This window comes from Neolamprologus multifasciatus, chromosome 4 (genome assembly GCF_963576455.1).
Source record: "Neolamprologus multifasciatus chromosome 4, fNeoMul1.2, whole genome shotgun sequence".
Classification (NCBI taxonomy): Eukaryota; Metazoa; Chordata; class Actinopteri; order Cichliformes; family Cichlidae; genus Neolamprologus; species Neolamprologus multifasciatus.
The window spans coordinates 27,665,533-27,688,559 of NC_140442.1; the positions used below are offsets into that span (position 1 = coordinate 27,665,533).

At 40.6% G+C, this 23,027-nt stretch overlaps 3 protein-coding genes across 4 annotated transcripts; 2 read left to right on the plus strand and 1 right to left on the minus strand.

The window, feature by feature from the left end:
• The first annotated feature begins 677 nt into the window (after positions 1 to 677).
• Positions 678 to 14,607, plus strand: aldh3b1 (aldehyde dehydrogenase 3 family, member B1). Its single transcript, XM_085156015.1, has 11 exons — positions 678 to 962; positions 2,155 to 2,325; positions 2,628 to 2,738; positions 3,543 to 3,663; positions 4,102 to 4,187; positions 4,294 to 4,375; positions 5,403 to 5,795; positions 7,714 to 7,880; positions 7,971 to 8,070; positions 8,152 to 8,353; positions 9,154 to 14,607. The coding sequence occupies exons 2-10, from the start codon at positions 2,164 to 2,166 to the stop codon at positions 8,334 to 8,336; spliced, it is 1,407 nt and encodes a 468-aa protein (XP_085012141.1). The 5' UTR covers positions 678 to 962; positions 2,155 to 2,163; the 3' UTR covers positions 8,337 to 8,353; positions 9,154 to 14,607.
• clpp (caseinolytic mitochondrial matrix peptidase proteolytic subunit) lies at positions 9,732 to 16,009 on the minus strand. 2 transcript variants are annotated; one of them, XM_085156029.1, is made up of 7 exons: positions 15,814 to 16,009; positions 14,353 to 14,451; positions 13,885 to 13,956; positions 13,706 to 13,802; positions 12,292 to 12,479; positions 12,117 to 12,222; positions 9,732 to 11,706 (listed from the first exon to the last, which is right to left on the minus strand). In XM_085156029.1, the coding sequence occupies exons 1-7, from the start codon at positions 15,823 to 15,825 to the stop codon at positions 11,471 to 11,473; spliced, it is 810 nt and encodes a 269-aa protein (XP_085012155.1). In that variant the 5' UTR covers positions 15,826 to 16,009; the 3' UTR covers positions 9,732 to 11,470. The 2 variants fall into 2 exon arrangements, with proteins under 2 accessions (XP_085012155.1, XP_085012154.1); XM_085156028.1 differs by having other exon boundaries at positions 14,353 to 14,454; positions 15,814 to 16,007.
• A 1,969-nt stretch (positions 16,010 to 17,978) lies between these two features.
• Positions 17,979 to 21,973, plus strand: LOC146520710 (guanine nucleotide-binding protein G(I)/G(S)/G(O) subunit gamma-5). Its single transcript, XM_085157148.1, has 3 exons — positions 17,979 to 18,137; positions 20,882 to 21,008; positions 21,131 to 21,973. The coding sequence occupies exons 1-2, from the start codon at positions 18,045 to 18,047 to the stop codon at positions 21,005 to 21,007; spliced, it is 219 nt and encodes a 72-aa protein (XP_085013274.1). The 5' UTR covers positions 17,979 to 18,044; the 3' UTR covers position 21,008; positions 21,131 to 21,973.
• Positions 21,974 to 23,027: the final 1,054 nt, after the last annotated feature.

Sequence of the window (23,027 nt, forward strand, 5' to 3'; positions counted from 1 at the left end):
TTTTTGTTTGCTGGATCATTTTAGTCCAGCTGGGTGTCTTTCCTTTTGTTATATTTCTTTAAGAGTTCAAAATGTGTTAATTACATAAATAAAATGTAATTTTCTCTGTAGCACTTCATGGATTTCATAAGCAACACACCTTAGTTGCTCTGTGGATTCTTTTAAAAAGCAGTTAAAAACTTTTCTGTTCAAACAAGCCTTTTGTTGATCTACGTATTTTATATTCTTTACATTATGTACATTTGATCTTTTACATTGTGTATAATGTCTATTGATTGTATTGTTTATTTTAATATTTGTGTACAGCGCTTTGTGACTGCCTGTCTGTGAAAAGCGCTTAATAAATAAACTTTACTTACTTACTTTAGTTGTTCACACAAAGCATAAAGGTAAAAAACAAACAAACAATATATACAGTGTTATCTTCATTTTAGATTTCAAAAAGTATTTGCGGCTCCCAGTGTTTTCTTTTGCGTGGAAACCGGGTCCAAGTGGCTCTTTGGGTGTAAAAGGTTGCAGACCCCTGGTTTAGACAATGAAAAATGTGTGAAAGTATAAAAGTTGACACCTTGATTTTGCCGTCCCTGGGGCACATAAGGCTGGCTTTGGTAAATAAGGTTTAAACGGGAGTTTGTCTTATTCACGCCAGAACAGGAATAACTGCTGTACCCGTAAAAACGTCAAATGTAACCCTCCGCGGGGGACCACTGAGCCAAATAACTGCGACACTTAACTCGCTTACAGTCAATGCTTCGCACACGGAAATGTACACTAAAAACAGCCACCTTTGCCGCTTGACAAGTTTTAAGGCTAGTTTTTCTAGCTCGACCAAAAGTGTTTCCCCTCCCAAAGAAAGCCGGTGTCTGTACTTCCGAAAAAAGGAGTGAAGCCCGGAAACGTCAACAGTCTTCAGCTTTTCGTCGGCACGGTTTCTGCTCGCAGGTCTGCCAGCCCAGTAGCAGGTAGGCTAAACACAGCAGTATCTTCGCTTTATTTCTGCTGTTTGCAAAATGCTAGCTACTTCACGCAAAATGTTAGAGCCGTTTAAACCATCGTGAGAAAATCCTGACTCCCACACTGAAAGAAATGGTTACACTGGAACCTATTGTTCATCTCTCCCGGGAATTACTTCCCACGATAAAGTTTTTTTCGCCCTAACCACAAACAGCTAGCGTACGAATGCACTTATAGGCATCCAAATCCCGCGTGGGAAATATGTCAGGCTGTAATAATTATGTTAAAGTTTTTGTTTGATAATTCGTCGTTTCTGTGCTGTTTGACTGCACTTATCAGTTAATGTCCGCGTGCCATTGTCTACAGTAGCGTGCGAATGTCTGTTGGAAATGTCACAGTTAGTATTTCTTCCCCATTCCGCAAAATCAGTGTTCCGGTCATTTCGCCACACAAATATTTGATGTATCCGCTGTGCAGTGGCGGTCCTAGACTGTTTGGCGCCCTGGGCGAACACTCCCTCTGGCGCACCTTGCAAACGAAGGGCGCCCTTACTCCCAGCAAATGGGCGATAGAAAACCGATCGGTGCCTATGCCGTTCCCAATATGCGCTGGCATGATGTCGGGGCAGCATGAGTACGAGCAATTTTTTATTTTTTTTGCCATGCCCGTGATGCCGCCCCCCACCACGATGCCGCCCGGGCAACCGCCCCTGTCGCCCATATCAAAAACTGCTACTGCCACTGTGAAATTTTGCGAAATCCATAAATAGTTGGTTTAAAAGCTGTGTGTGGCAGTAATTTCTCAGACTCGCTGGTCTTGTTCAGCGTTTTCCAAACTAGACTTACTGGGATGAGTAAATGTTCAGCTCACGTTACTCACAGGGTTCCATAATCCATTTTTTAAATCAGTCATCTGCCCTTATTACAGGCTGTCACAACAGTAACCATGCAAACGCTGTCAGAGTAATTACACAAATTGAAATATCGTTGCCAACTATTCTGTCAGAAGACTGACAGGAGCAGTATGTGAAGAGCTGTGCAGTGGTTAGCTTTTTAAAATGCAGATTTCATACACATACATTTGGTATAATTCATCATTTACCTAATACAGTTTTTGTAACGTTTCTCATGACGTTTAACGTTGCCCGTTACAGCTTCTAGGGAAAACAATCCTTGTTTTCTTTCTTTTCTTTTTGTGAAGCTTGAAAAAATGGAGAGCCAGAGTCAGGTTTTGGAAAGGCTGCGCACAGCGTTTGAATCGGGTGTTACAATACCGGAGAAGTTTCGCAGGACACAGCTGACCAACCTAATGACCATGATCAAAGACAACGAGGAGCAGATTGTAAATGCGCTGCACAAAGACCTCACAAAGGTACAGGACTGTGCTCACATGTTCCACACAAAGCATGAACACATGACTGTAATTCTCCAACACATAATTACGCAACCAAAGCTTCAGGCTTTTGTTTGTCTTGCTGTCATGATGATTTTGCAATCATGACAATTAGTTTTAAAGCCGTACAACTGTACGGAAGTGGTTAACATCTTTAAAAAACAAGTGAGAATAGTTTAGTGAATTTAATCGCTAAATCCAATGGTTTTATTAGTAGATTATGCATTGTTGTCTGCTGTTCTTAAATAAGCACTAATTTTCTTGCTGTCGTTGCACACTAGCCAAAATTTGAGGCCATCCTGTCTGAGGTTGAAATAGTGATGAACGAGCTCCATTGCGCCCTCGGTAACCTCACAAGCTGGATGCAGCCGGAGTATGTGAGCAAAAACTTGGTAAGTTAAAAAATGACTTATTAATGTGTCTGTGTTTGTGTGTTTGTGTGTGACCAAATAAAACAAAAAAGGAAACATTACACAACTGTTTTCATGGCCCAAGTAATACTCCTCATGTCAAACAAGTTGAACCTCTTGTGTCCTCGCAGTCTTTTTCCTGCAGAGAGAAATTCCTGGCACCTCCCAGAGAGATTTCAGGCAGTGCCAAAGGAAATTCACCACTGCAGAATGATGAGAATGAATGTAGCAACTCCACTCTGAACGTGTTTATTAGGAAATCACTGTTAAACAAAGAGCACAGACTGAAATACGATGTGTTTGACTTCCACCGGTCAACCACTTGAACACACACAGCGGCTTTATCTCTACACAAGGCTGCCGCTGGATAAGCCAGTTAAGCTGCATTGTTTTAGCTGGGCCTCATATCCATGTAGCTGAAGGTGTAGGTGAAGACACTGACCCTCACTGGTCTCCAAATAAATTCCCACTCCTCTCTAGAAAATAAATATTTGTTTTCAAGGATACCATGAAAGGAGACTCTTAAAATGGCACAACATAAAGTAAGACTGACATGTGCTGTGCTTTCTGCACTGCTTTCTAATTTTTGCAAGATGAAATTTATGGCCAGTGCATCATTGGCACATATAGTTTTCAGACTGTTTTTAATGTTAAATTTATAAAATGTCTATGTCTAGCATTTACTGACAGCAATCCAGAATATCTTCATATATCTATGCATGTCCTGCATGTTGAAAAGCCTTTTCTTGCTGCATAATTTATTTTGTAATGTTTTCTGTTGTTCAGGCCACAAAGCTTGATGAATGTTTTGTACGGAAGGAACCTTTAGGAGTTGTGTTGATCATCGGGCCATGGAACTACCCCATGCAACTTCTCATCGTACCCTTGATTGGAGCCATTGCTGCAGGTAGTTCCACAAACATGCTCTTAGCAAAACTAAATCCTGAAGGCAACATTAAAATTGATGACAATAATGTAATCACAGGTACCTGGAGTCAGGTGACTTTAGAGATTTAATGCTAGCTCAGGAAAAATGTAACGGGAAGGGGCGTGGTGGTGTGACATGTGAATACCTCACAGGAGCGCTTTGAACAATCTGCAGACCTGTTAGGGATGTTTTGAAGTTCAATAATAAAGGGATGACTAACAGTTCATAAACACAGTGGAACTCAACTTGGTAATATTTCTAAAAGTAAGAGCGAAAGTTTTAAAGTGAGCTGACAGAATTTGCAAATATGGCAACGAGTCCTAGAGTCCACCTTGAATGATTTTATAAACATGAAAATGTAACTGCTGTGACTTCACGTGCCTTTACATGCTGCCTGTTGTTGATGTCTTTGATTAGGAAACTGTGCGGTCATCAAGCCCTCCGAAGTCAGCGCCGCCACAGACAATCTGATAACGGAGCTCATCCCCAAATATCTGTCTAAGGTGAAATAACTGATAATATCAACCAGAAGTAACAGACAAATGAGCTTTTCACAATTGTTATGAATAGAGATGGTGAATGTGACAGTGACGATATGACTGTTGACAGGACTGTTATGCAGTTGTTAGCGGTGGAGCAAAGGAGACACAAGCCCTTCTGACTAATCGATTTGACCACATTTTCTACACAGGTAAAAACCTCAGAGCACACAGGTATGCATCAAATGTCAGGAATTTTACATAGCCAAAACCCAAAGCTTCACTGTACTGTTTAGATGATTATGAGTTAATTATGAACTGTCTAATTAGGGCTGCACGATTTTGCATAAAATGAGAATCACGATTTTTTTGCTTAGAATTGAGATCACGATTCTCTCACGATTTTCTTTTCCAATATAAATATTTATTGCGCTTATTAACTGCACATCAACTTCGTAACAGTTGAGACTGAACATAAAAACAATAAATAAACATAAAAACAACAAATGTCTCACATTTTGTCGTTGCCGCAAAATGTTGTACTGCTTGAACTTCCGTCTCCACCGTTGCTCGACGCTGCGTGTACAGAGCAGGTAGTGCAACAATAGAAAAATAGTTGCGGGACGGCACTGTGTAGCGTTTGTCTAGCGTGTTGATCATTTTCCTAAATCCCTCGTTTTGCACAGTGTTGATGGAGCCATATCTTTGGTCAGGTGATAACAGCCTCCGTAATTTCTTTGTGCCTGCGGGAGTTCGACGGGTATAGGGAAGCGCTGTATAAGGTTCCTGTTATTGATGTTTGGGTGGTTGACCGGGACGGATTTTCTCCAGTCACTTTCTCGTCATCCCTGGCGTGCTCTCCGTTGTTTTTTCCCTGCTAATTTTAGCAGCCAGCTTCTGTATCACGTGGTATAAGGCTCCGCCCTCGTCATTTGTTGAGCAGGAAGAGTGAGCGCTTGTTTTCATGCAGATTACGTCCCGGATCAAAATGCGGTACAATCGTCGTCGTCTTTTTTTTTTTTTTTTAAATCGTTGTCATTTGGAAATGAGATCGCACATAAGTATGAATTGAGATCGCGATTTTCTAACGATTAATCGTGCAGCCCTATGTCTAATACAGCATGTCAATAGTAAAGTGACACACAATTCTCTCCTCTTTTCCCTGGTTGGCTTAGTAACACTGAAATGTAGATTATCCTTTTCTGTTCTGGGAACTGAGTCTTCACCCGTCTTTGTTAGGTTCCCAGGCTGTGGCACGCGTTGTCCTCCAGGCTGCTGCAGTCCACTTGACCCCAGTGACCTTGGAGCTGGGAGGCAAGTGCCCCTGCTTAATATATGGTCGGGTGAATGCCACTGCTGCTGCTCGCCGCTTGGTGTGGTCCAAGTTTTTCAATGCTGGCCAGAGCTGTGTGGCACCGGATTACGTTCTGTGCTCGAAAGCCACTTGTGATGCCCTTGTGCCTGCGTTGCGCCAGGTCCTGGAGGACTTCTACGGCAGTGACATTCAGAAGAGCCCCGATATGTCACGCATTGTAACACCTAAGCACTGGACTCGTCTGATGGGACTGCTCAACAGGACCAAGGGCAAGGTCGTTGTGGGAGGAGAGCACGACGAGAAGGATAGGTACATAGGTGGGTTAAAAAGTATTTTAAGGAGGATTTGGTGTTTGGTATAAGACCGTATATTAGCTGGTATACATTTACTTTTAAATAAACAATGCAAAAAATGTTACACCAGTCGGCCACAACATTAAGAATACCTGCCTAATATTGTGTAGGTCCTCTCTTTCCACCAGCTCTGACCCGTTGGGGCGTGGACAAGTAATCTCTGTCTGGTATCGGGACATTGGTAGCCAGTCCCTTGGGTCCTGGCGGTTGCAGGGTAGGGCCTGTGGAGCGGGCTTGTTCCAGTCTTTCCCATTGGTGCACAGTTGGATTCGGATCTGGAAAGTGAGGATGGTTGAAAATGACATCAGCCTAACCTTTTCAGATCTAACTTCCACAAGTTTAGCAGTGTGTTTCTGGGAATTTTGGACCATTCTCTCAGAAGCACATTTGTGAGGTCAGAGACTGATGTTGCGTGAGAAGGCCTGACTCGCAGTCTCTGCTCTACATAATTCTTCTCAAAGGTGTTCTTTTGGGTTGAGGTCAGGACTCTGGCAGTTCTTAGACACCAAACTGACTCATCCATATCTTTATGGAAATCACTTTGTGCACTGTTAGTGATGTTGTAACAGGAAGGGGCCATCCCAAAACTGTTCCCACAAAATTGGGAGTGTGAAATTGTTCAAAATATCTTGCTCTGCTGAAGCGTTTAGAGTTCCTTTCACTAGAACTAAGGGACTGAATCCAACTTCTGAAAAACACTACACCATAATTCTCCCTCCACCAAACTTTACACTTGGCACAGTGCAATCAGACCAGTACCATTCTAGCGACAGAGAAGTGTGATTGGTCTCTCCAGAGAACAAATCTCCACTGTGTTAGAGTCCAGTGGCAGGGTGGTGAACACCACATGAAGTTTGGGGCTCTGTAACGGTTGACTCTGCAGAAACGTGGTGTGTGCACTATGCACCTCAGTTGTTATTTTACATGGCCTACCACTTTGTGGCCAACTTACTGTCGATCCTAATCGCTCTAACTTGGTTATAATGCAACAGCTGACTGTGGAATATTTTTAATAGTGAGGAAATTTCATGAGTAGACTTGTTGCAAAGGTGGCATCCTATCACGGTAACACACTGCAATTCCCTGAGCTCATGAGAGCGACCCATTCTTTCACAAATGCAGTAAAAGTGCTTGATTTTATCCAGCTTGCCATGAAATGATTGGAACACCTGAATTAAATGACTTGGATGGGACAGTGAATACTTTTGGTAATCTAGTGTTTAAATAGTCTCACTTTTTCTTAAAGCAGTCTTTATATTAGAGTGTGACCAGTGTATTGATGGGGCTGATATATTGGCTGACATTAGCTATTTGGAGATTCATTGGTATGATGAGTGATTAAATGAGACTGTAAAAAGTAAAGAAGAGACAAGAGAAACACCCTTCAACCAAGTTATGCATGTTGATTTTGCAAAGTTTGTCCACAAGAGGGCGTTCTACAACTTTCCTGCTGGTAACATGGAACAAACAACAACCATCAGAGCAGAGTTGTGCAATAAAACAAGATTATTTTTAAACTGCATTGTCATTAGCTTAGTAAAGACTCAAACATTAACTACATATAAAAATGTTAGTAAAATCTGAGTGAAAGGGGGAAAAGCGCAAACAAAAACCAAACAAATGGATTCATGTGTATTTTAGTACCCAAGTTACTAACAGAAACCAGGTTACATGGATAACACACTTCATTATTTTTGTCAGTGAGATCATTATGTTGTTCTTCTTTTGACTGCATCCTTTACAGGTCATCACTGCCTCCATCTCACCTCATTCCTTGCATCCTTTTTTTGTCACACTTTTCTATAAAGTAGCTTGAGTCTGAATTTCCTTGACTGAAAACAATGCATATATGAAAGAATATTTTGTCCTCATCTTTCCATAGCTCCAACGGTAGTGGTGGATGTAGCTGAAGATGATGCTCTAATGGAGGAGGAGATCTTTGGCCCCATCTTGCCGATCCTCACGATTGAGTCTCTGGAGGAAAGCATCAAATTAGCCAAAAGAAAAGAGAAGCCTCTGGCCTTCTATGTTTTCTCAGATGAATCCTCTGTAAGAACACAGAACTCTGCAGCCTCCACTTTCTGCTGTAACATTTATAACATATAGTCTTTTAGCTAATATTGGCATTATTTCTTTAAGGTGGTGAAGAAGGTGCTGGAAAATTCAAGCAGTGGAGGATTCTGCTCTAATGATGGAATTGTGCACATGACCCTGCCAGGCCTGCCCTTTGGAGGTGTAGGTATGTGTCAGGCTGGCCTGCTGAGAAAGAGATGTAAGAGATGCAGTCATATGCGTAACCAGTGTTCACTCTTCCATCCAGGAAACAGTGGATTTGGTCACTACCATGGTCACTGGGGCTTTGAGGCGTTCAGTCACCGGCGAGCAGTCATGCTGCGTGGTTGGGCTTTGGAAAGACTTAACGCCCTGCGCTACCCACCGTATAGCGATGAAAAGTTGAGCTGGCTGCGCTGGACCACCTCACCCAAGAGCTGCTCAATCATGTGATGACCGGCAAGTAGAGTGTGAGTGAGAGCGAGAGATGATGAGTAACGGTTCATATTAAGGATTTTGTAATAAGCCTTAGTAATTAAGTTTATTTAGATGTTAAGGCATTCATATCTTACTTAATAACAGTATAGATGTTTAAGAAGTTGCTTTGAGTGTCTTAGCTATTTAGAATAACATTAAAATTCATTGTGGTTTGACTTATCCATGAAGGAGTCGCTCAAGCCTCGATTATATTTTCTGCATCCACCGGTCTGCTAAGATATAGTTGGATGTAAATAACAAAAAATATGTCATCTTACTTACTTTTATGCTGTTTTTATTAAATAACTCATTTTTGTTAATATTGGCTCTAAATAGGCAGCACGGTGGCATGGTGGTTAGCACTGTTGCTGCACAGCAAGAAGGTCCTGAGTTCAATTCCAACATCAGGCCGGGGTCTTTCTGTGTGGAGTTTGCATGTTCTCCCCGTGTTTGCGTGGGTTCCCTCCGGGTACTCCGGCTTCCTCCCACCGTCCAAAGACATGCAGCTTGTGGGGATAGGTTAATTGGATAATCTAAATTGTCACTAGGTGTGAATGTGCGAATGAATGTGAGTGCGAATGGTTCTCTGTCCCTGTGTGTTGGCCCTGCGACAGACTGGCGACCTGTCCAGGGTGTACCCCGCCTCTCGCCCTATGACAGCTGGGATAGGCTCCAGCACCCCCCGCGACCCTGAAAAGGATAAGCGGAAGCGAATGGATGGCTCTAAATAGACAAGTTTCTTATTAAGGTTCATGACTCTGTTATGCTCATAATATTTCTGTTATTTTTACAGATCCCCCATCTGGACTGAGCGCTGCATGTTGTCAAGGGTCATTCAAAAAATGAATAAAGTTGCATTTAAATAAATCATTTTAGTGTTGAAGCAGAAAAAGAAATAGCTCTTTTGAATTAATTTTGTTACCCAACAAAGACGATGTTTTATTTACCTACTGGATTATTATACCTGTGGCAGTATCGGGCATTAGGAGTGATGATGCACATGATAAACATATGATTATTTCCTTTTGAAAGAGCTTTTCCCAAAGTGCTCATTTTCTGCACAAACTATCTGCTGAAATGTTACCTGCATTACTGACTTACTAGCTTTAAAAGCGAGTAATCAAAGATGCTTCCTGTTGCCTTTTTTCCCCTCTTTGTTGTCCTACCTCTACAAACTGTGCTGTATTAATCCTGTGGTTTAACTTGGCCTGTTAGACTGAGGTTCTTGAAGTCATGTGCCAAGTACTTTTTGAAAAGTTCCTGCCTTTCTAACAGTTTTGAAAACTATCTGACATGTCAGGTTAATGTTTTAAAAAACTGTGTGTCGAACAGCCTTGAAAAAAAGAAAAAAAGAAAAAAGTTTAAAAAAAAAAAAAAAGTAAAATTATTGTCTCTCATAATCTTTATATTATGAAGGGAGAAATCGGTGACCAAATCGGTGTTGGCTATGTTTATTTGATAGAGCTTTTTCTGAATGTTTTATAAAAGTGACTTATTTTTGTTCAAAATGATGTTTGCTGTGTGTCGGTATGTTAGAAATGTATCAGAATTGTAACACTATACACTGACTAATATCATTGCATTGACAATGAGCATATCTAATAATACTCTTCAAATAGGGAACATTATTAAAGTGAATATCATCTTCAGTAAGACTTACAAGTAGCGATTGAGACAATGATGCCTCCTGTTAATTGCCTGCCTAAAATGTTAGCATGTTGATCTTTTTGTAGCCAGAAGCTATCACGTTTAGCGGTGCAACGTTTAGCTAACGTTAGCTAGCTTGAGTAACAAGGTGCCGACTTCAAATTGTGTTAGTAATGCAGCTATACAAGTAATTTTAGCAACTTTAAACCAATAATGCTCATGAGTATCTTTCTCCTGTAAGTCGAAACCATATTATATTTACCAGGAAATTATATATTTTGTTATTAATTGTTTATTCAATCTTCTGACATTAAAAACAAATACTAATTAGCATTTGTTAGCATATGCTGGTTTCATTTTCATGACGGTGCATTGTCCTATTTATTTACTTTTTTGGTTGGGAAACCAAAAGTACACTGACATCTCATAAAAGTTCATCTATCAAATATGACACACTTGGTGTTACATGTTAAGCATAATTATGATAATAGGAGTAATTGTTACACTATATTTTCTTATGCTTCCTAAAATTGCCTTTTTGACCTATCAACTGATAAAACTTGTACTATTTCATGTAGAATATTTTTTTTATTTAGAGGTTGGTTGTGTTATTGTGCACACATTAATTTTTCTCTAACTTCTTAATGGAAATACAAAGATGATACTGTGTGGTAAGTTTACATCTGCAGTTGTTATAGACAACATGCTGTGGCGTTAAATGGCTGCGCATCTTAAATGCCAACGGTTCCTGTGCTGCATAGTTATGTGTAATTTTGTTACAGTGTTGCCGTTTTAACAACTTTACAGTTTTAGCCAGATGGTTTCTGTCATTGTTTTTTCGTGAAGTAATGTGAATAATGTAACTTTGCTTCATGGTGTGACAAAATTAATAAAAAAATAAAAATACAGTTTCAAACACAGCCTTTAACCTCCAGCTCAAAACTTAACAGTGCACTACTGGATCAAGAAGTAGCACATTTTGTGAGTCATGATTAACTGATCATATTTATTACAAATATTAAGCATCAGGTCATCAAATCAGGTTCTTTCCGGTCTCGAGTGGACATCAGCCAGGAGAGGAAAAAAAGATGGCTCTGTACTCTTAATAAGCTTTCCCCCTAAACAAGCTCATGTACAGTACAGCTCAGCCATCAGAGAGAAAGGACCAAAGTCCACTCAGATGAAACACTGCTTTCCTTCCTGTGGTATAAATTATAAAAACCAACTACGTTTTAATATCACTTCTTTGAAGATTTCTTTCACAGAAATTACGTAAAAAAGAAAAAAGGAAACAGCACCATCATAAAAAGACGTTACTGTGAAGACTGTACATGAGGCTGGCTTGGGTCCTGCTCATGTGTAAGCTACTACTGAGTGGAAGAGAAACACGGGGAGGCTGGATCTTGCTCTCTTGACTCCTGAAGATGATCTTGCAGCTGGCAGACAGCTCTGCTGTGGTGCGTTCATGGCTCTGGTTTGTATGAGGAGGGTGGATTTGTCCCAGGGGAGGCCTTCTCAGGATCTGTGGACTCTAGCTGGGGCGAGGGGCTTGCTGCTGCTGCTGCCGCCGCCGGCTCTTTCTGCACCAGCTCTGGCTCATCCTGCCCTGCCTGTGGTGGGTGGACCAGGACCCGGTCGATGAGGCCGAAGTCCTGTGCTTCCATGGGACTCATGTAGCGATCCCTTTCCATCACACTTTCTGTAAGTCAAACGGAAATGAGCGTTTTATAGTTTAAATGTTTTAAACTAACTTTCCTCCTCTCCTTATACACATGAAAATCAGTTTCTTTGAGATGATGTCTAACACCTCTGTGAATTCCAAATATTAATGTTCATCACACCTGCAAGTCCTACACTCTTCAGAATAAAACATTATGGCCACTCTCGTCCATATGTGACATGCAGATAACCAACCGTATAGGTTGGTTATCTGCATGTCACACATTGCCACAAACTTGAGACATGCACTCCAGGCCTGGATTAGCCTTCTTTGTCTGAAATCCAAGTTTTTTGTTACCAGGAAACATGCAAAGGGGGGAAATCATTGTGCTGCTTTTGTCCTACTTTTAAGTTTGTACTGTGTTGTGGTAATGGCAAACACAAACGTACCAATGGTCTCCAGCAACTGGCCCGTGTGTTTGGCGTAGATGTTGTTGATCTGTCTTTTCAGCTTCAGGATCTCTTCAGCCTGGATAGCAATGTCAGTGGCCTGACCCTGAACACACAGCACACTGAATGTTATTCCCTTCTTTACTGACCAGTACTCACAGAGAGACTAACTTACTCTGGCCCCTCCTGAAGGCTGGTGAACCATGATGCGGGCATTGGGCAGTGAATGCCTCATGCCTGTCGTTCCTGCTGCCAGGAGCAAGCTGCCCATGCTTGCCGCTTGGCCAACACACCAGGTGGAGATGGGATTCAGAATGTACTGCATGGTGTCATAAATGGCCAGTCCTGCTGTCACCACACCACCTTAAAAAGAGACAGAATGAGAGCTGTCTTTGCATGAATTTACTCATTTACTTAAATACACTGCATTCAACAGAGACGTTAATTATGTCAGGCATAAAATTTCATCTGTGAGATTCAGATCACAAAGTATTTGGACTGCGTGATACCAACAACACAAGATCATCTGCTGCTGCTCTTATATGTCCATATTTGGAATATACTAAAGTGGGCGTATTGTGCTTTTCCTCAAGTTTCATCACAATAAAAGCAATTTATGCTCATTTTAAAAATGGATAACGTTAAAAAAGACAAATAAATAAAAAAAAATTAAAAAAATCAGGCCACCTTATGTATAGTAATCCCTTTGAGCTCCATTGCCGTGAATGCATGCTGTCAAAGAGAGGGGCTAAAAGGAAGCTCTGCCCATCGGCTGTTCAAACTTTTTATTTGGCAGCCAATCAGAAGAAAGGTGGCTTAAAGGGGCGGGGCTAGAACTGCTTCTTTGACTGTTGATGGACAAACTGGCTGCACCAAAGCCCAGTATAAGATAAATCAAGATTACTTTGTATTGTGAATCATGCAAAGCTACTCTAACAGAGTCCAAAAGTAAAACATGGAGCTGACAATGAATATAGCAGGTCCACTTTAACTTCAGTGCAACGCTAGTGCAACCATCACACCCACAAACAGTGTTACAGCACTTAATACAAACTGTACCATAAGCACACATGCAATGACCAAAGCTGACGCATGGCCACAAACACAGACAGGCTTCAGTCACAAACAAAATGACAGCAGCCTGTGAAAGTCCCAGCGAACCAGCTGGTTTTGCTTCAGTTACTACAAATCAAGAAACTGTTACTTTATAAATACTGCGATTAAAAACATCAATATTTTGAATAAGCAATAAAAAATAATTTTAACTGCACTACTTTTTGGCAAAAGAATTGTAATCAAAATACAAATTCTTGTAGGTGCTGAGTGAGCCTTAGCACAATGACACAAATATACGACAAAATATTGATAGTTAGTGTGAGTACTCTCACAGTCAGCAGTGGTTTACTGTAACACTGATGCAGCTCAGCCTTTCTCCGTCGATCAGAGATGAAAAAGTAGTGCTCTAACAAGTTCTTTGCTGTTTCATTTTCATGACGGTGAAATGTCTCATTCCTTCATCCTTCTTTTCATAAAGTTTATCAATAAACCTCACAGCGAAATACTCAGACTTCGTTTTGATTATGTCATACCAGGACTGTTGATGTACATGTGGATGGGCTTGTTGTTGCTTTCTGACTGTAGGAAGAGCAGCTGGGCTATAACCAGACTGGCTATGGAGTCATCGATCTGAGCAGACGGGGAAGAGAAAGAGCTTGAATATAAATCACTCTGAAAACATGTTTCCAAAAATCTTCAGGAGGACACTTACAGGACCCATTACACATATGATTCTCTCTCTCAGGAGGCGAGAGTAGATGTCATATGCTCGTTCTCCTCTCCCCTGAAACAAAACAAACAAAAAACGAAACAAAAGGAGAGGATTTTAAATCAAATGACAAAGCTGCTCTCTGTGGATTACAGGTCTGGACAGCACAGTATCTCAAATACATATAGAAGGTTCACAAATATGCTGCAGCAACACGTGTTTTTACATCGATATTAGCAGGAATAAAGCCACTTATACAGATGTCTGTCTTTGCTTTGCCAAGCAAACAAAAATTCTCTCATCCTAAATCTTCATGATTCACACCTGTTTAAATTCTTTTTGTGCAACATTTTGCAGGAGAAAAGAAACAATCATGTATTTATATTGTATATACACCTATATACTGACTGTATATACACTTCTACTAAACACAGAAAGTCCTGCTTCAGCCGTTCAAATGATCACACTCACCGTCTGCTCCACGACTATGGGTATGAGTGGAGTCCGGCATATGGAACTGTGGTGGATGGATCTGCTGTGTTTCAGTGTCAAAAAACCGATACGCAACACCTGCTGAAAGACAGACAAAAAAATCCCCCCAAGATATAGGATCAACAACACTCCCAAAAGTTAAGTAACTGCAGTTTCCAGACATTTACAGACGGCTGTTGCCACCTAGTGTCAAGCATGGCCCAGTCCTAGCTTTTGGAAAAAAGCTAGGACTGGCGTTTTTTTTAAAAACCGAGAAATGCGCCGTATTTGATAGCTTGCTGCGAGACCTCACACCGTGCACATCTACTGCGGGTGTGGTGCCTGTTATCGGACCCAGAGTTAGCAACATCCCCCAAGAACCCAAAGAGTAGAGTCCTGGCCCCTAGCCCTGCCAGTGTAGCAGAAATGATGAGGATGATGATGCAGCAGCAGCCGCTCTTTTCTGCGTGAGTAGCTTAATGTTGTTCGTGTGTAATTTACGTTGAGTAGGCTAACCACGTTATTACATTAATGCATGTAAGGTGAACTAGCAAACATCATCATAGGTACATGCGGCTGTCTTCTTGTTTGATGGCAGATACTCCCTTCACCCTGGCCAAAAAGGCTAAAATGACCAAAGAAAAAGTGGAAAACAGTTAAACATGAGAGGTTTTTGGACAAAGTTTGTGTTTTTTCCATTGTTTAAGCACTGCTTCCAGCCAAGAATGATACCATATATGCCCCATAGCTGCAGAAAAGGCTAACATTGTTATCTTTTTACAAAAAAACAGCTGAACATGAGAGGTTTTTGGACCAATTTTGTATTCTCCATTCTTTAAGCACCGGTTTGAGCACCGTTTAAGCACCAGCACCAGTATCGGATAAAACCTGTCAAAGCTGTAAAATCTGCAGCAAGTGCATGACACTATGTGTGACTATATGCATCATGTGATTAAAGGCCAACATCTCTAAGGGATGTTTTCAGCACTAGTTTGTTTTTAAGTGACAGACTAAAAATGTTTAAGGAGCAAACATGTTCATAATTTCACGGCTGTCCTCGGACTAAAAAATAATCCAGAGAGAATTTGCTCATAGAATTCTGATCATGAGTTGAAACTTTTTTTCCTACGACTATTTTGAACACTCTTTGTACAATCAAATAATAATAACAATAATACAAACTAAAAAAAACTAAAGAAGCACCGCGTGGGGAGAAAGCCCCACAAACTGCTTTTAAGCTCGTTGTGTTTGCTGATCGGGCTCTCTGTGATCCTCAGTGCTGTTAGCGTACAGAGCTGGCAGCTTTAAAGGTGATGCCATCAGACTTATGTCACACTAGCTGTTAGCTAACATCATCAACACGACAGAATAACAACACAAACCGCCGAGTACACATATAACCAGTTTGTGATGTGTCGTCTGCGGACAGTCAAGCTTACTGGAAAGGTTGTCAGTACTCACTCGTAACAGCATTTTGAAGGATTTTAGAGTTTAGCTTTCACTCCCCTCCTGTGTGACCCCCCGAGCTCCTCCGGAACCAATTTCAACTTCTTCTTCCTTTGGGTTTATTGGCACTAATCCAACGGGTCTGGAGCTGCTATACCGCCACCTGCTGACCAACGTCATCGTGCTGGCTTTCTTTTCTGTCAGTTGGCAAACCACGCAATGGTGCATTTAACCCGGCTAATGCTGTTTCCTCAAACTTCGTGAGCACCTAAAAGAAAAAAAGTTCCATTCAGAGGCACTTAGTCCAGCTAAAAATACTATATAGTATGAAGAGGAAGCACGTGTTAAATAATAATGGTGAGGATTAGGAAGAGGCAAATTAGTGAAAAATCAGGCACCAGGTATTTAAGAGCCTTCGTTTGAAATTAGTTTAGTTAGATTAATTAATTAGAATAATTTGTGCTTTGTTGTACAGTACTGTACAAAAGTATTGAGTCATATTTTGCTAGGATAATAGGATAGAGGTAAATGGACTGGTACACAGCACCTTTCTACTCAGTTTTAGCACTCAAAGTGGGTTCTACTGCAAATCTCTTTTAGTACTTAGACACACGCATTCATTCAGTGTTTTTATCTATACATAAGCACTTTTATCTAATATTCCCACACAAATACACTCAAACTCTGATGGATGCATTCAAAACATTGCTACATCTAGAACGCGAGCCTCAGGTCCAGCGATGTATTGATAATGTGTCAGTTTATATAGAAATACAGTATATAAGGCAAAAACAGAGTTTGCACAATTCTAATGAGCTTGAAGGTCAGTAAATGCTGATTTTCAGTTATTTTTCAATGCATGCTCTCTGTTTAAGCAGTCTAATGTCAATATGACCTGAAGAAGTCACTCGGATGAGTGACAAAATGTTTCTCCCACTGAAAACGCTACATGTCTATAAGCAGACTCAACTTTCTGGGAGTTTTGCAGGCTCATTGAAAGACATCCCAAAGCCCTTTTTTTGAATGTTGTCTAGCTTTTGTTTTGTTCTCTATGAAGACGATCGTACACTGCTTCAGTAATGTTTATATCTGAAGAAGCCAGTCCATGACTGAGTGCTGCACTTTGTGTTTACTTTGGGAATGTGTTTGAAATTACTGTCATGTTTAAAAATTAGGCTGTTGCTAATCATATGCTTTCCAAATGGTAATGGATGTTGGCTCATAATCGGATGCCAGTTTTCTGTGACCATAATTCCATCTATTTTGATAAGATCCCCAACACCACTAGCTGAAATTCAGCCCCAAACAATGACATAGCCTCCATTGTGTTTTGCACAGAAGACAATCACTGCTGAACCTCACTACTGATGGCCCCCGTACAAATCCTGGGATGATCTGCACCAAAATTTTCAAATTCATTGCTACATAAGACCTGTTGCATGTGACTTTCACTGGACATCCCCTTGTGAGTGCAGAAATACAATTTTATGGTTGTCAAACTGTGTCCCTCCCTCACCACTGGGAGATGTACTGAGATAGGGAGCGAAACACCCAACGTTAAGCACCATAAATAAAGCACCATTTCTTGACCGTAAATAAGCAGAAAGGAAGTCAACCCATGGAGTCTCTGAAAGTGAACAGGTGCTTCAGCTGTGCAGATATCTGGAGGATGTCACAGAGTAAGCTCCACACCCCCTCTATCCCACCTACTGGTTGGGTAAGGAAGAAGACTCATCGAATGGGAAGTCTCCAGCAGATTCTGTCAGTGTCCCAGGGAAGCTTCAGGTGGCACTATGATCATGTCCTGCCAAAGACACAGAACCAAAGAGCTAAACACAAAGGCTGGGTCACCAAACCAGGACCATGACAGTGTGTTTTTAAAGATTAAACCTTTTCTATACAATTTGTATTACAATTTCTGTGATGTGTTGTCTTTACTTCCTACATGTGCCTAAAGTCGTTTTATTTGTATTTTATTTCACTCTTTTGTTTTATTTAGTCATGGAAGCAGCAACTTTGTAACACTGTCAGAAAACGAAAGTTTATTACTGTGTTATGATGGAGTATTTTATATATATATATATATATATTTTTAACTGAATGGTCCAAATACTTTTTCAGTCATGAACACGAACAGGATTTTATTTTGAAAGCTTGGACCGGAAGATGTACTTTCCTACAGCCCAAACTTGGAACATAAGTGCAGTTGTCTACTTGCCCCCTCACTCTGTTACTTGGATTCAATCATGTCGAACAACAGCGCCGCCAACAGCAGTTTAGTCCTCGCTCAGAAGGCAGTGAAACAGCTTCGTCTGGAGGCCAGCGTCCGCCGGATAAAGGTAAGCTCACCTCGCTTCACAGCTGAACTCAACACTTTATTACTCCGCTGCCTGCGCGTGACTCCCGCCCTGAAGCACAACCTAAGCTTAACGTGGCGCCAGACGCAGCTAATTAATCTGTCAATTAGCGTCAAAGTGGGAACATTAAAATTCAAAAGTTATTTCAGTGTTTCAATAAGTGTTCTGTGCTTAAAACTAAACTCTGTTTTCTCTTGTTAAAAGTATACAGCCTATACACTCACTAAAATGAATTATTGAATTATTTATTCCTGCATTCACAAAGGACATCAAATGAGCTGATATGCACACCACTGCAATAACCTATATTTTATTCATTCTCATGTTAGCGTGTGGAAAGCCATTCACAGTGTCATTTCTTGGTGTGCAGTGGAAATGGTGGCAAAACAGACTTTTCTGTAGGAGCAAACACAGTGGCAGCTTTGTTAATTGTGGTGCTGCGTGACTGGACTGATTGTTGGGTGGCTACTTATTTTAGAACAGAAGTCAGACCAGTTTCAAGTGTGTCTGTGTTTGGTGAATTAAAAAAATCACACAACAGTTTCATTCAGCCGGCAATTTCTTGGAATTCGTTGCAGTCCGAAAACCAAAACACACACAGAAGAATTTAAGTTGTGATGTTAGTTTTGTAAGTTTTGCAACATTTTCTTATGATTTCTGTGTCAAACTTGGGTATTGGGGACCAAGCACAAGGCTGAGGGGCTCACAGGAAATCCACATGAAACAGGACCTTACACTGTGTCAGAAACAACTTGCTGATGATTTTCAAGCTCATGCAATGGAAACTGGCATCAGTGTTTTCTTTTTAACTTTAAATATTTTGATAAGCAAAACAAATGTGGGAAAAATCACAAAGTGTAACATCCAAAATGCATTACACATGCATTAGATATTTGCATTAACAAGCAGTTGAACAGGTATGCTTAGTAAAGTGTGCAATATCTATTTATTGGAAAAGGAAATGACAATTCCATGTCTATTGACACAATGTACAGTACTGTGCAGAAGTCCTGAGCCACCTCTCACTTATTTATATTTGGCTAGGAATTTACTTTTATATAATGCAAAATCAGAGTTTGTAAAATTCTGAGAAGCTTGAAAATCAATATTTTATGTGATCACATCTATTCTTCAATACAGTCTGTACTTTTTTTATTAGTAATCTTCAGGAAAGGTTCTCCAAGATTTTCTAAAAACAGTTCTTCTTTGGATGTTTGCTGGTTTTTGTTCCATTCTCTGTCAGGATGAACACACATAGCTTCAGTGTGTGTGTGTTTTATTTAGCTATCCTTTTACTGCAGCGTGTTTGGGCTCATTGATCAGTCGCTTTACAAGTGGTACTACATACAATACGATTCTCAATACGATTCTCAACACCATTAGATAAATCCAGCCCCAGACTGTGACACGGCCTCCACTGTGTTTACTGTGCTATTTGGGATATGCCAATGTAACGGTGTGATTCTGCGTTGTGTCTGATAAAAAAGGTAAAAGAAAGAAAGACCTCCAAGTAAGTAATTTGCCCACTCCAGCTCCTCTCCCACAGGGGAATTGTAGAAAAAGGCGGCATTTATTTTTACATTAAACATAAAGTATGCATTTACACGTAACATATTTGACATAAGATAAAACAAAAACCATCCATCCATCCATTCGCTTCCGCTTATCCTTTTCAGGGTCGCGGGGGGCACTGGAGCCTATCTCAGCTGTCATAGGGCGAGAGGCAGGGTACACCCTGAACAGGTCGCCAGTCTGTCGCAGGGCCAACACACAGGGACAGACAACCATTCGCACTCACATTCATTCGCACATTCACACCTAGTGACAATTTGGATTATCCAATTAACCTATCCCCACAAGCTGCATGTCTTTGGACGGTGGGAGGAAGCCGGAGTACCCGGAGGGAACCCACGCAAACATGGGGAGAACATGCAAACTCCACACAGAAAGACCCCGGCCTGATGTTGGAATTGAACTCAGGACCTTCTTGCTGTGCGGCAACAGTGCTAACCACCGTGCTGCCTAAAACAAAAACATCAACATGAAATCCGACATACCTGATAAAAAAGGTAAAAGAAAGAAAGACCTCCAAGTAAATAATTTGCCCACTCCAGCTCCTACGACCAAATACAAACAGTGGGGAAGAGGGTTAGCTCAACCCACCACAACTTCCAAGCTAGCAAGGAGTATATATTCATGCTAGCATTTATGGCGCCTAAAACACATTTATGATACACACATACTACACACTTATAACATCTAACAAAAACAGGCTTAATAATGACAATAATTGAACTAAAATCGCAATCAGAAACATCAGGGTGGCTAAATATGCATTATATGTGTGTTTTAAGGTGTTGGAAAGAAATGACACCCACCTCTCCCACAGGGGAATTGTAGAAAAGGGGAGAGGCAAAAGGGGTACACTGTATTTATTTGCACCAAAGAAGAAGTAGAAAAGAATAAGGAGGGGCTCTAACTGATAATGAACATAACTACAGGCTCGGAGGTCCTAAAAGTCAGGTATAAAAGGAGCAGTTTGGGGGTTTAGAACACATTTTGTGACATTATAACAATGTGATTTATGACCCTGTTACACCAACAAAACAAAAACAACCAAAACTCCACATCACATACTGTGAATATTTCTGAGGAGTTATTGTAGGACTCTTCTTTTAGTTATAGTACTTCTAACAGTATTAGTTAACACTAACATTTGCTTTCAGGTTTCTCAGGCTGCTGCAGAACTGAAAAACTTCTGTTTGCAAAATGCCCACAAAGACCCTCTCCTCACCGGGGTGCCCTCCAGTGACAATCCTTTCCGGCCTCCCAAGTCATGTGTCCTCCTCTGAGGTATGAGTTTTTATATATATATTTGTGCTCTTTTAATTTTGGAAATGCGAAACAATAAGCTTGTTATTTATTAGAGCACAAGATGTATCCCTCTGAGCTAAATCTACTTGTTCTCTTTGTAGATCTGTAGAGTGCATTCAGGCAGTCTCATTGTTCTAACGTGGATTTGTGTCATGTGCGGCGCCACTGTTGAAGATAACGAAGACCCAGTCAGTGAAGGAGTTGATTAAATGATAATGATTTCAGGTGAAACATTTAGCCAATCTTATTTTAATTATTTGTGTGTTTCTGCATTCTGCATTTCTGTTTTGAAGACCTGTGGAATAACATTTTTAACAGTCATTATCAGTGGATGTGCAATTGTATTTGGCTCTATATAAATAAAATACAACTGAATTAAACCGGATGAAAACTCACACAGCTGAAAACACCATGACTAGAAAATTCCCATGAAAATTACACCTTAAAATACAAACCTAAGCAGATTATTCCCATTTATAGATGTTTCCCAGGATAAAGCAGCAACCTCTAGGTCAGGGGTGGGCAACTCCAGGCCTCGAGGGCCGGTGTCCTGCAGGTTTTAGATGTGTCCTTGAACCAACACAGCTGATTTAAATGGCTAAATTAGCTCCTCAACATGTCCTGAAGTTCTCCAGAGGCCTGGTAACGAACTAATCATGTGATTCAGGTGTGTTGACCCAAGGTGAGATCTAAAACCTGCAGGACACCGGCCCTCGAGGCCTGGAGTTGCCCACCCCTGCTCTAGAGTCTAGACTTTAAAAATCAAGAAACAGAAGTTCCTCTAATGACCTTTTGGCTCCAAATGTCATTTAGTTTGATTTAAAACAGAAATAAATGTGTTTACTCAGACTATTCAAACATTTTTTATGTTACTTAACACTACGAGCAGCTAACTGCTAGTGTTGGTAGATAACATGTCACACTCTCATCCAAATATAACTTCAGCAACATCACAGTGGCTCCATTTATCTTTAGTCTATGTCCAGAACAGGTGTAAAACAATCGTTTTAATCTTTATTTCTTTATTTCTATATTCATTTTTTGTCTATTCTTTCAAGCACTAGATGAAAACATTCAATATAACTCAATTTCTGAACAGCTGAGTTTGTCGCATGTATTCCCATCATCAGTCAGAAGCTGACTGTAATCATCTGTTTTTACCACTGAAAGTGACCATGAGTTAATTCAGATATGAAGGAACTAACTGAGCATAAATGAAGCTCATTGGACACGGAGCGTACCAGCCGTCAGTTTGTGTCAGAAAGCTCTCTCTAAAATGTATTTGAATTCATATCATAACATAAAGAACAGCAAATGTTTTATGGTGACTTTATTTACAGTGTAATGAAATGTGCCAGATATGGGCTCTTGTGTTTTTTACACCTACTGTTGCTTGCACTGTCATTTAATTGCTACTATGCATGTATCATATTAAATTATTACCCTAACAATCTGTATGTACTTTGTTTTCTTTCCGTTTGCTTTCTCCGTTTTTTAAAAAAAATTACAAAATGTACAAAAGATATCTTCAAAAAAATGAAGATGTACTATTTTTATACATTATTAATAATGTAGAGGTCAGTGTTTAGGATGTGAAAAGCAAATGGCTATCATGGAAATGGGGAAGCGGACGCAAGAGTTAATGAATCACTATCATGAATAGTACTCATCGCCATTGATCGGTGGTCATGACGTTAACAGGCCTAAAGCTGAGCCTGTGGCTCCATGTTAGCCTGTGATGCCTGTTTCACTCACTGTGCATCAGCAGTGTTTAGAAGGTTGGGGAAACTTGCAGTAAGCTGAAACTCAGATGAGTGATGACGCATTTCTCTCACGGAAACGTGTCCAGATGAGCTGAATCAACTCTCTGGGTTTTACTTACCTGGATTATTGAGCATGGATTAGAGTTGCGCTGTATGTTTAAATTGCACTTCTATCTTCTGAACCAAAGTCCAACTTTATTTTTCTTGTTGCAGGCTCTTCTTGAGAATCTGCATT

Bases quoted from the DNA above. Each gene is read 5' to 3' on its own strand.
- aldh3b1 (XM_085156015.1), top strand. From the start codon at position 2,164: ATGGAGAGCCAGAGTCAGGTTTTGGAAAGGCTGCGCACAGCGTTTGAA. The intron at 2,739-3,542 runs GTAAGTTAAAAA...TCTGTTGTTCAG, and splicing joins AGTATGTGAGCAAAAACTTG to GCCACAAAGCTTGATGAATG. The intron at 4,376-5,402 runs GTAAAAACCTCA...CGTCTTTGTTAG, and splicing joins TGACCACATTTTCTACACAG to GTTCCCAGGCTGTGGCACGC.
- clpp (XM_085156028.1), bottom strand. The intron at 13,803-13,884 runs GTAAGTGTCCTC...CCGTCTGCTCAG, and splicing joins TCATATGTGTAATGGGTCCT to ATCGATGACTCCATAGCCAG. The intron at 11,707-12,116 runs GTACGTTTGTGT...TTTGACTTACAG, and splicing joins CCAGTTGCTGGAGACCATTG to AAAGTGTGATGGAAAGGGAT.
- LOC146520710 (XM_085157148.1), top strand. From the start codon at position 18,045: ATGTCGAACAACAGCGCCGCCAACAGCAGTTTAGTCCTCGCTCAGAAG. The intron at 18,138-20,881 runs GTAAGCTCACCT...ATTTGCTTTCAG, and splicing joins CCAGCGTCCGCCGGATAAAG to GTTTCTCAGGCTGCTGCAGA.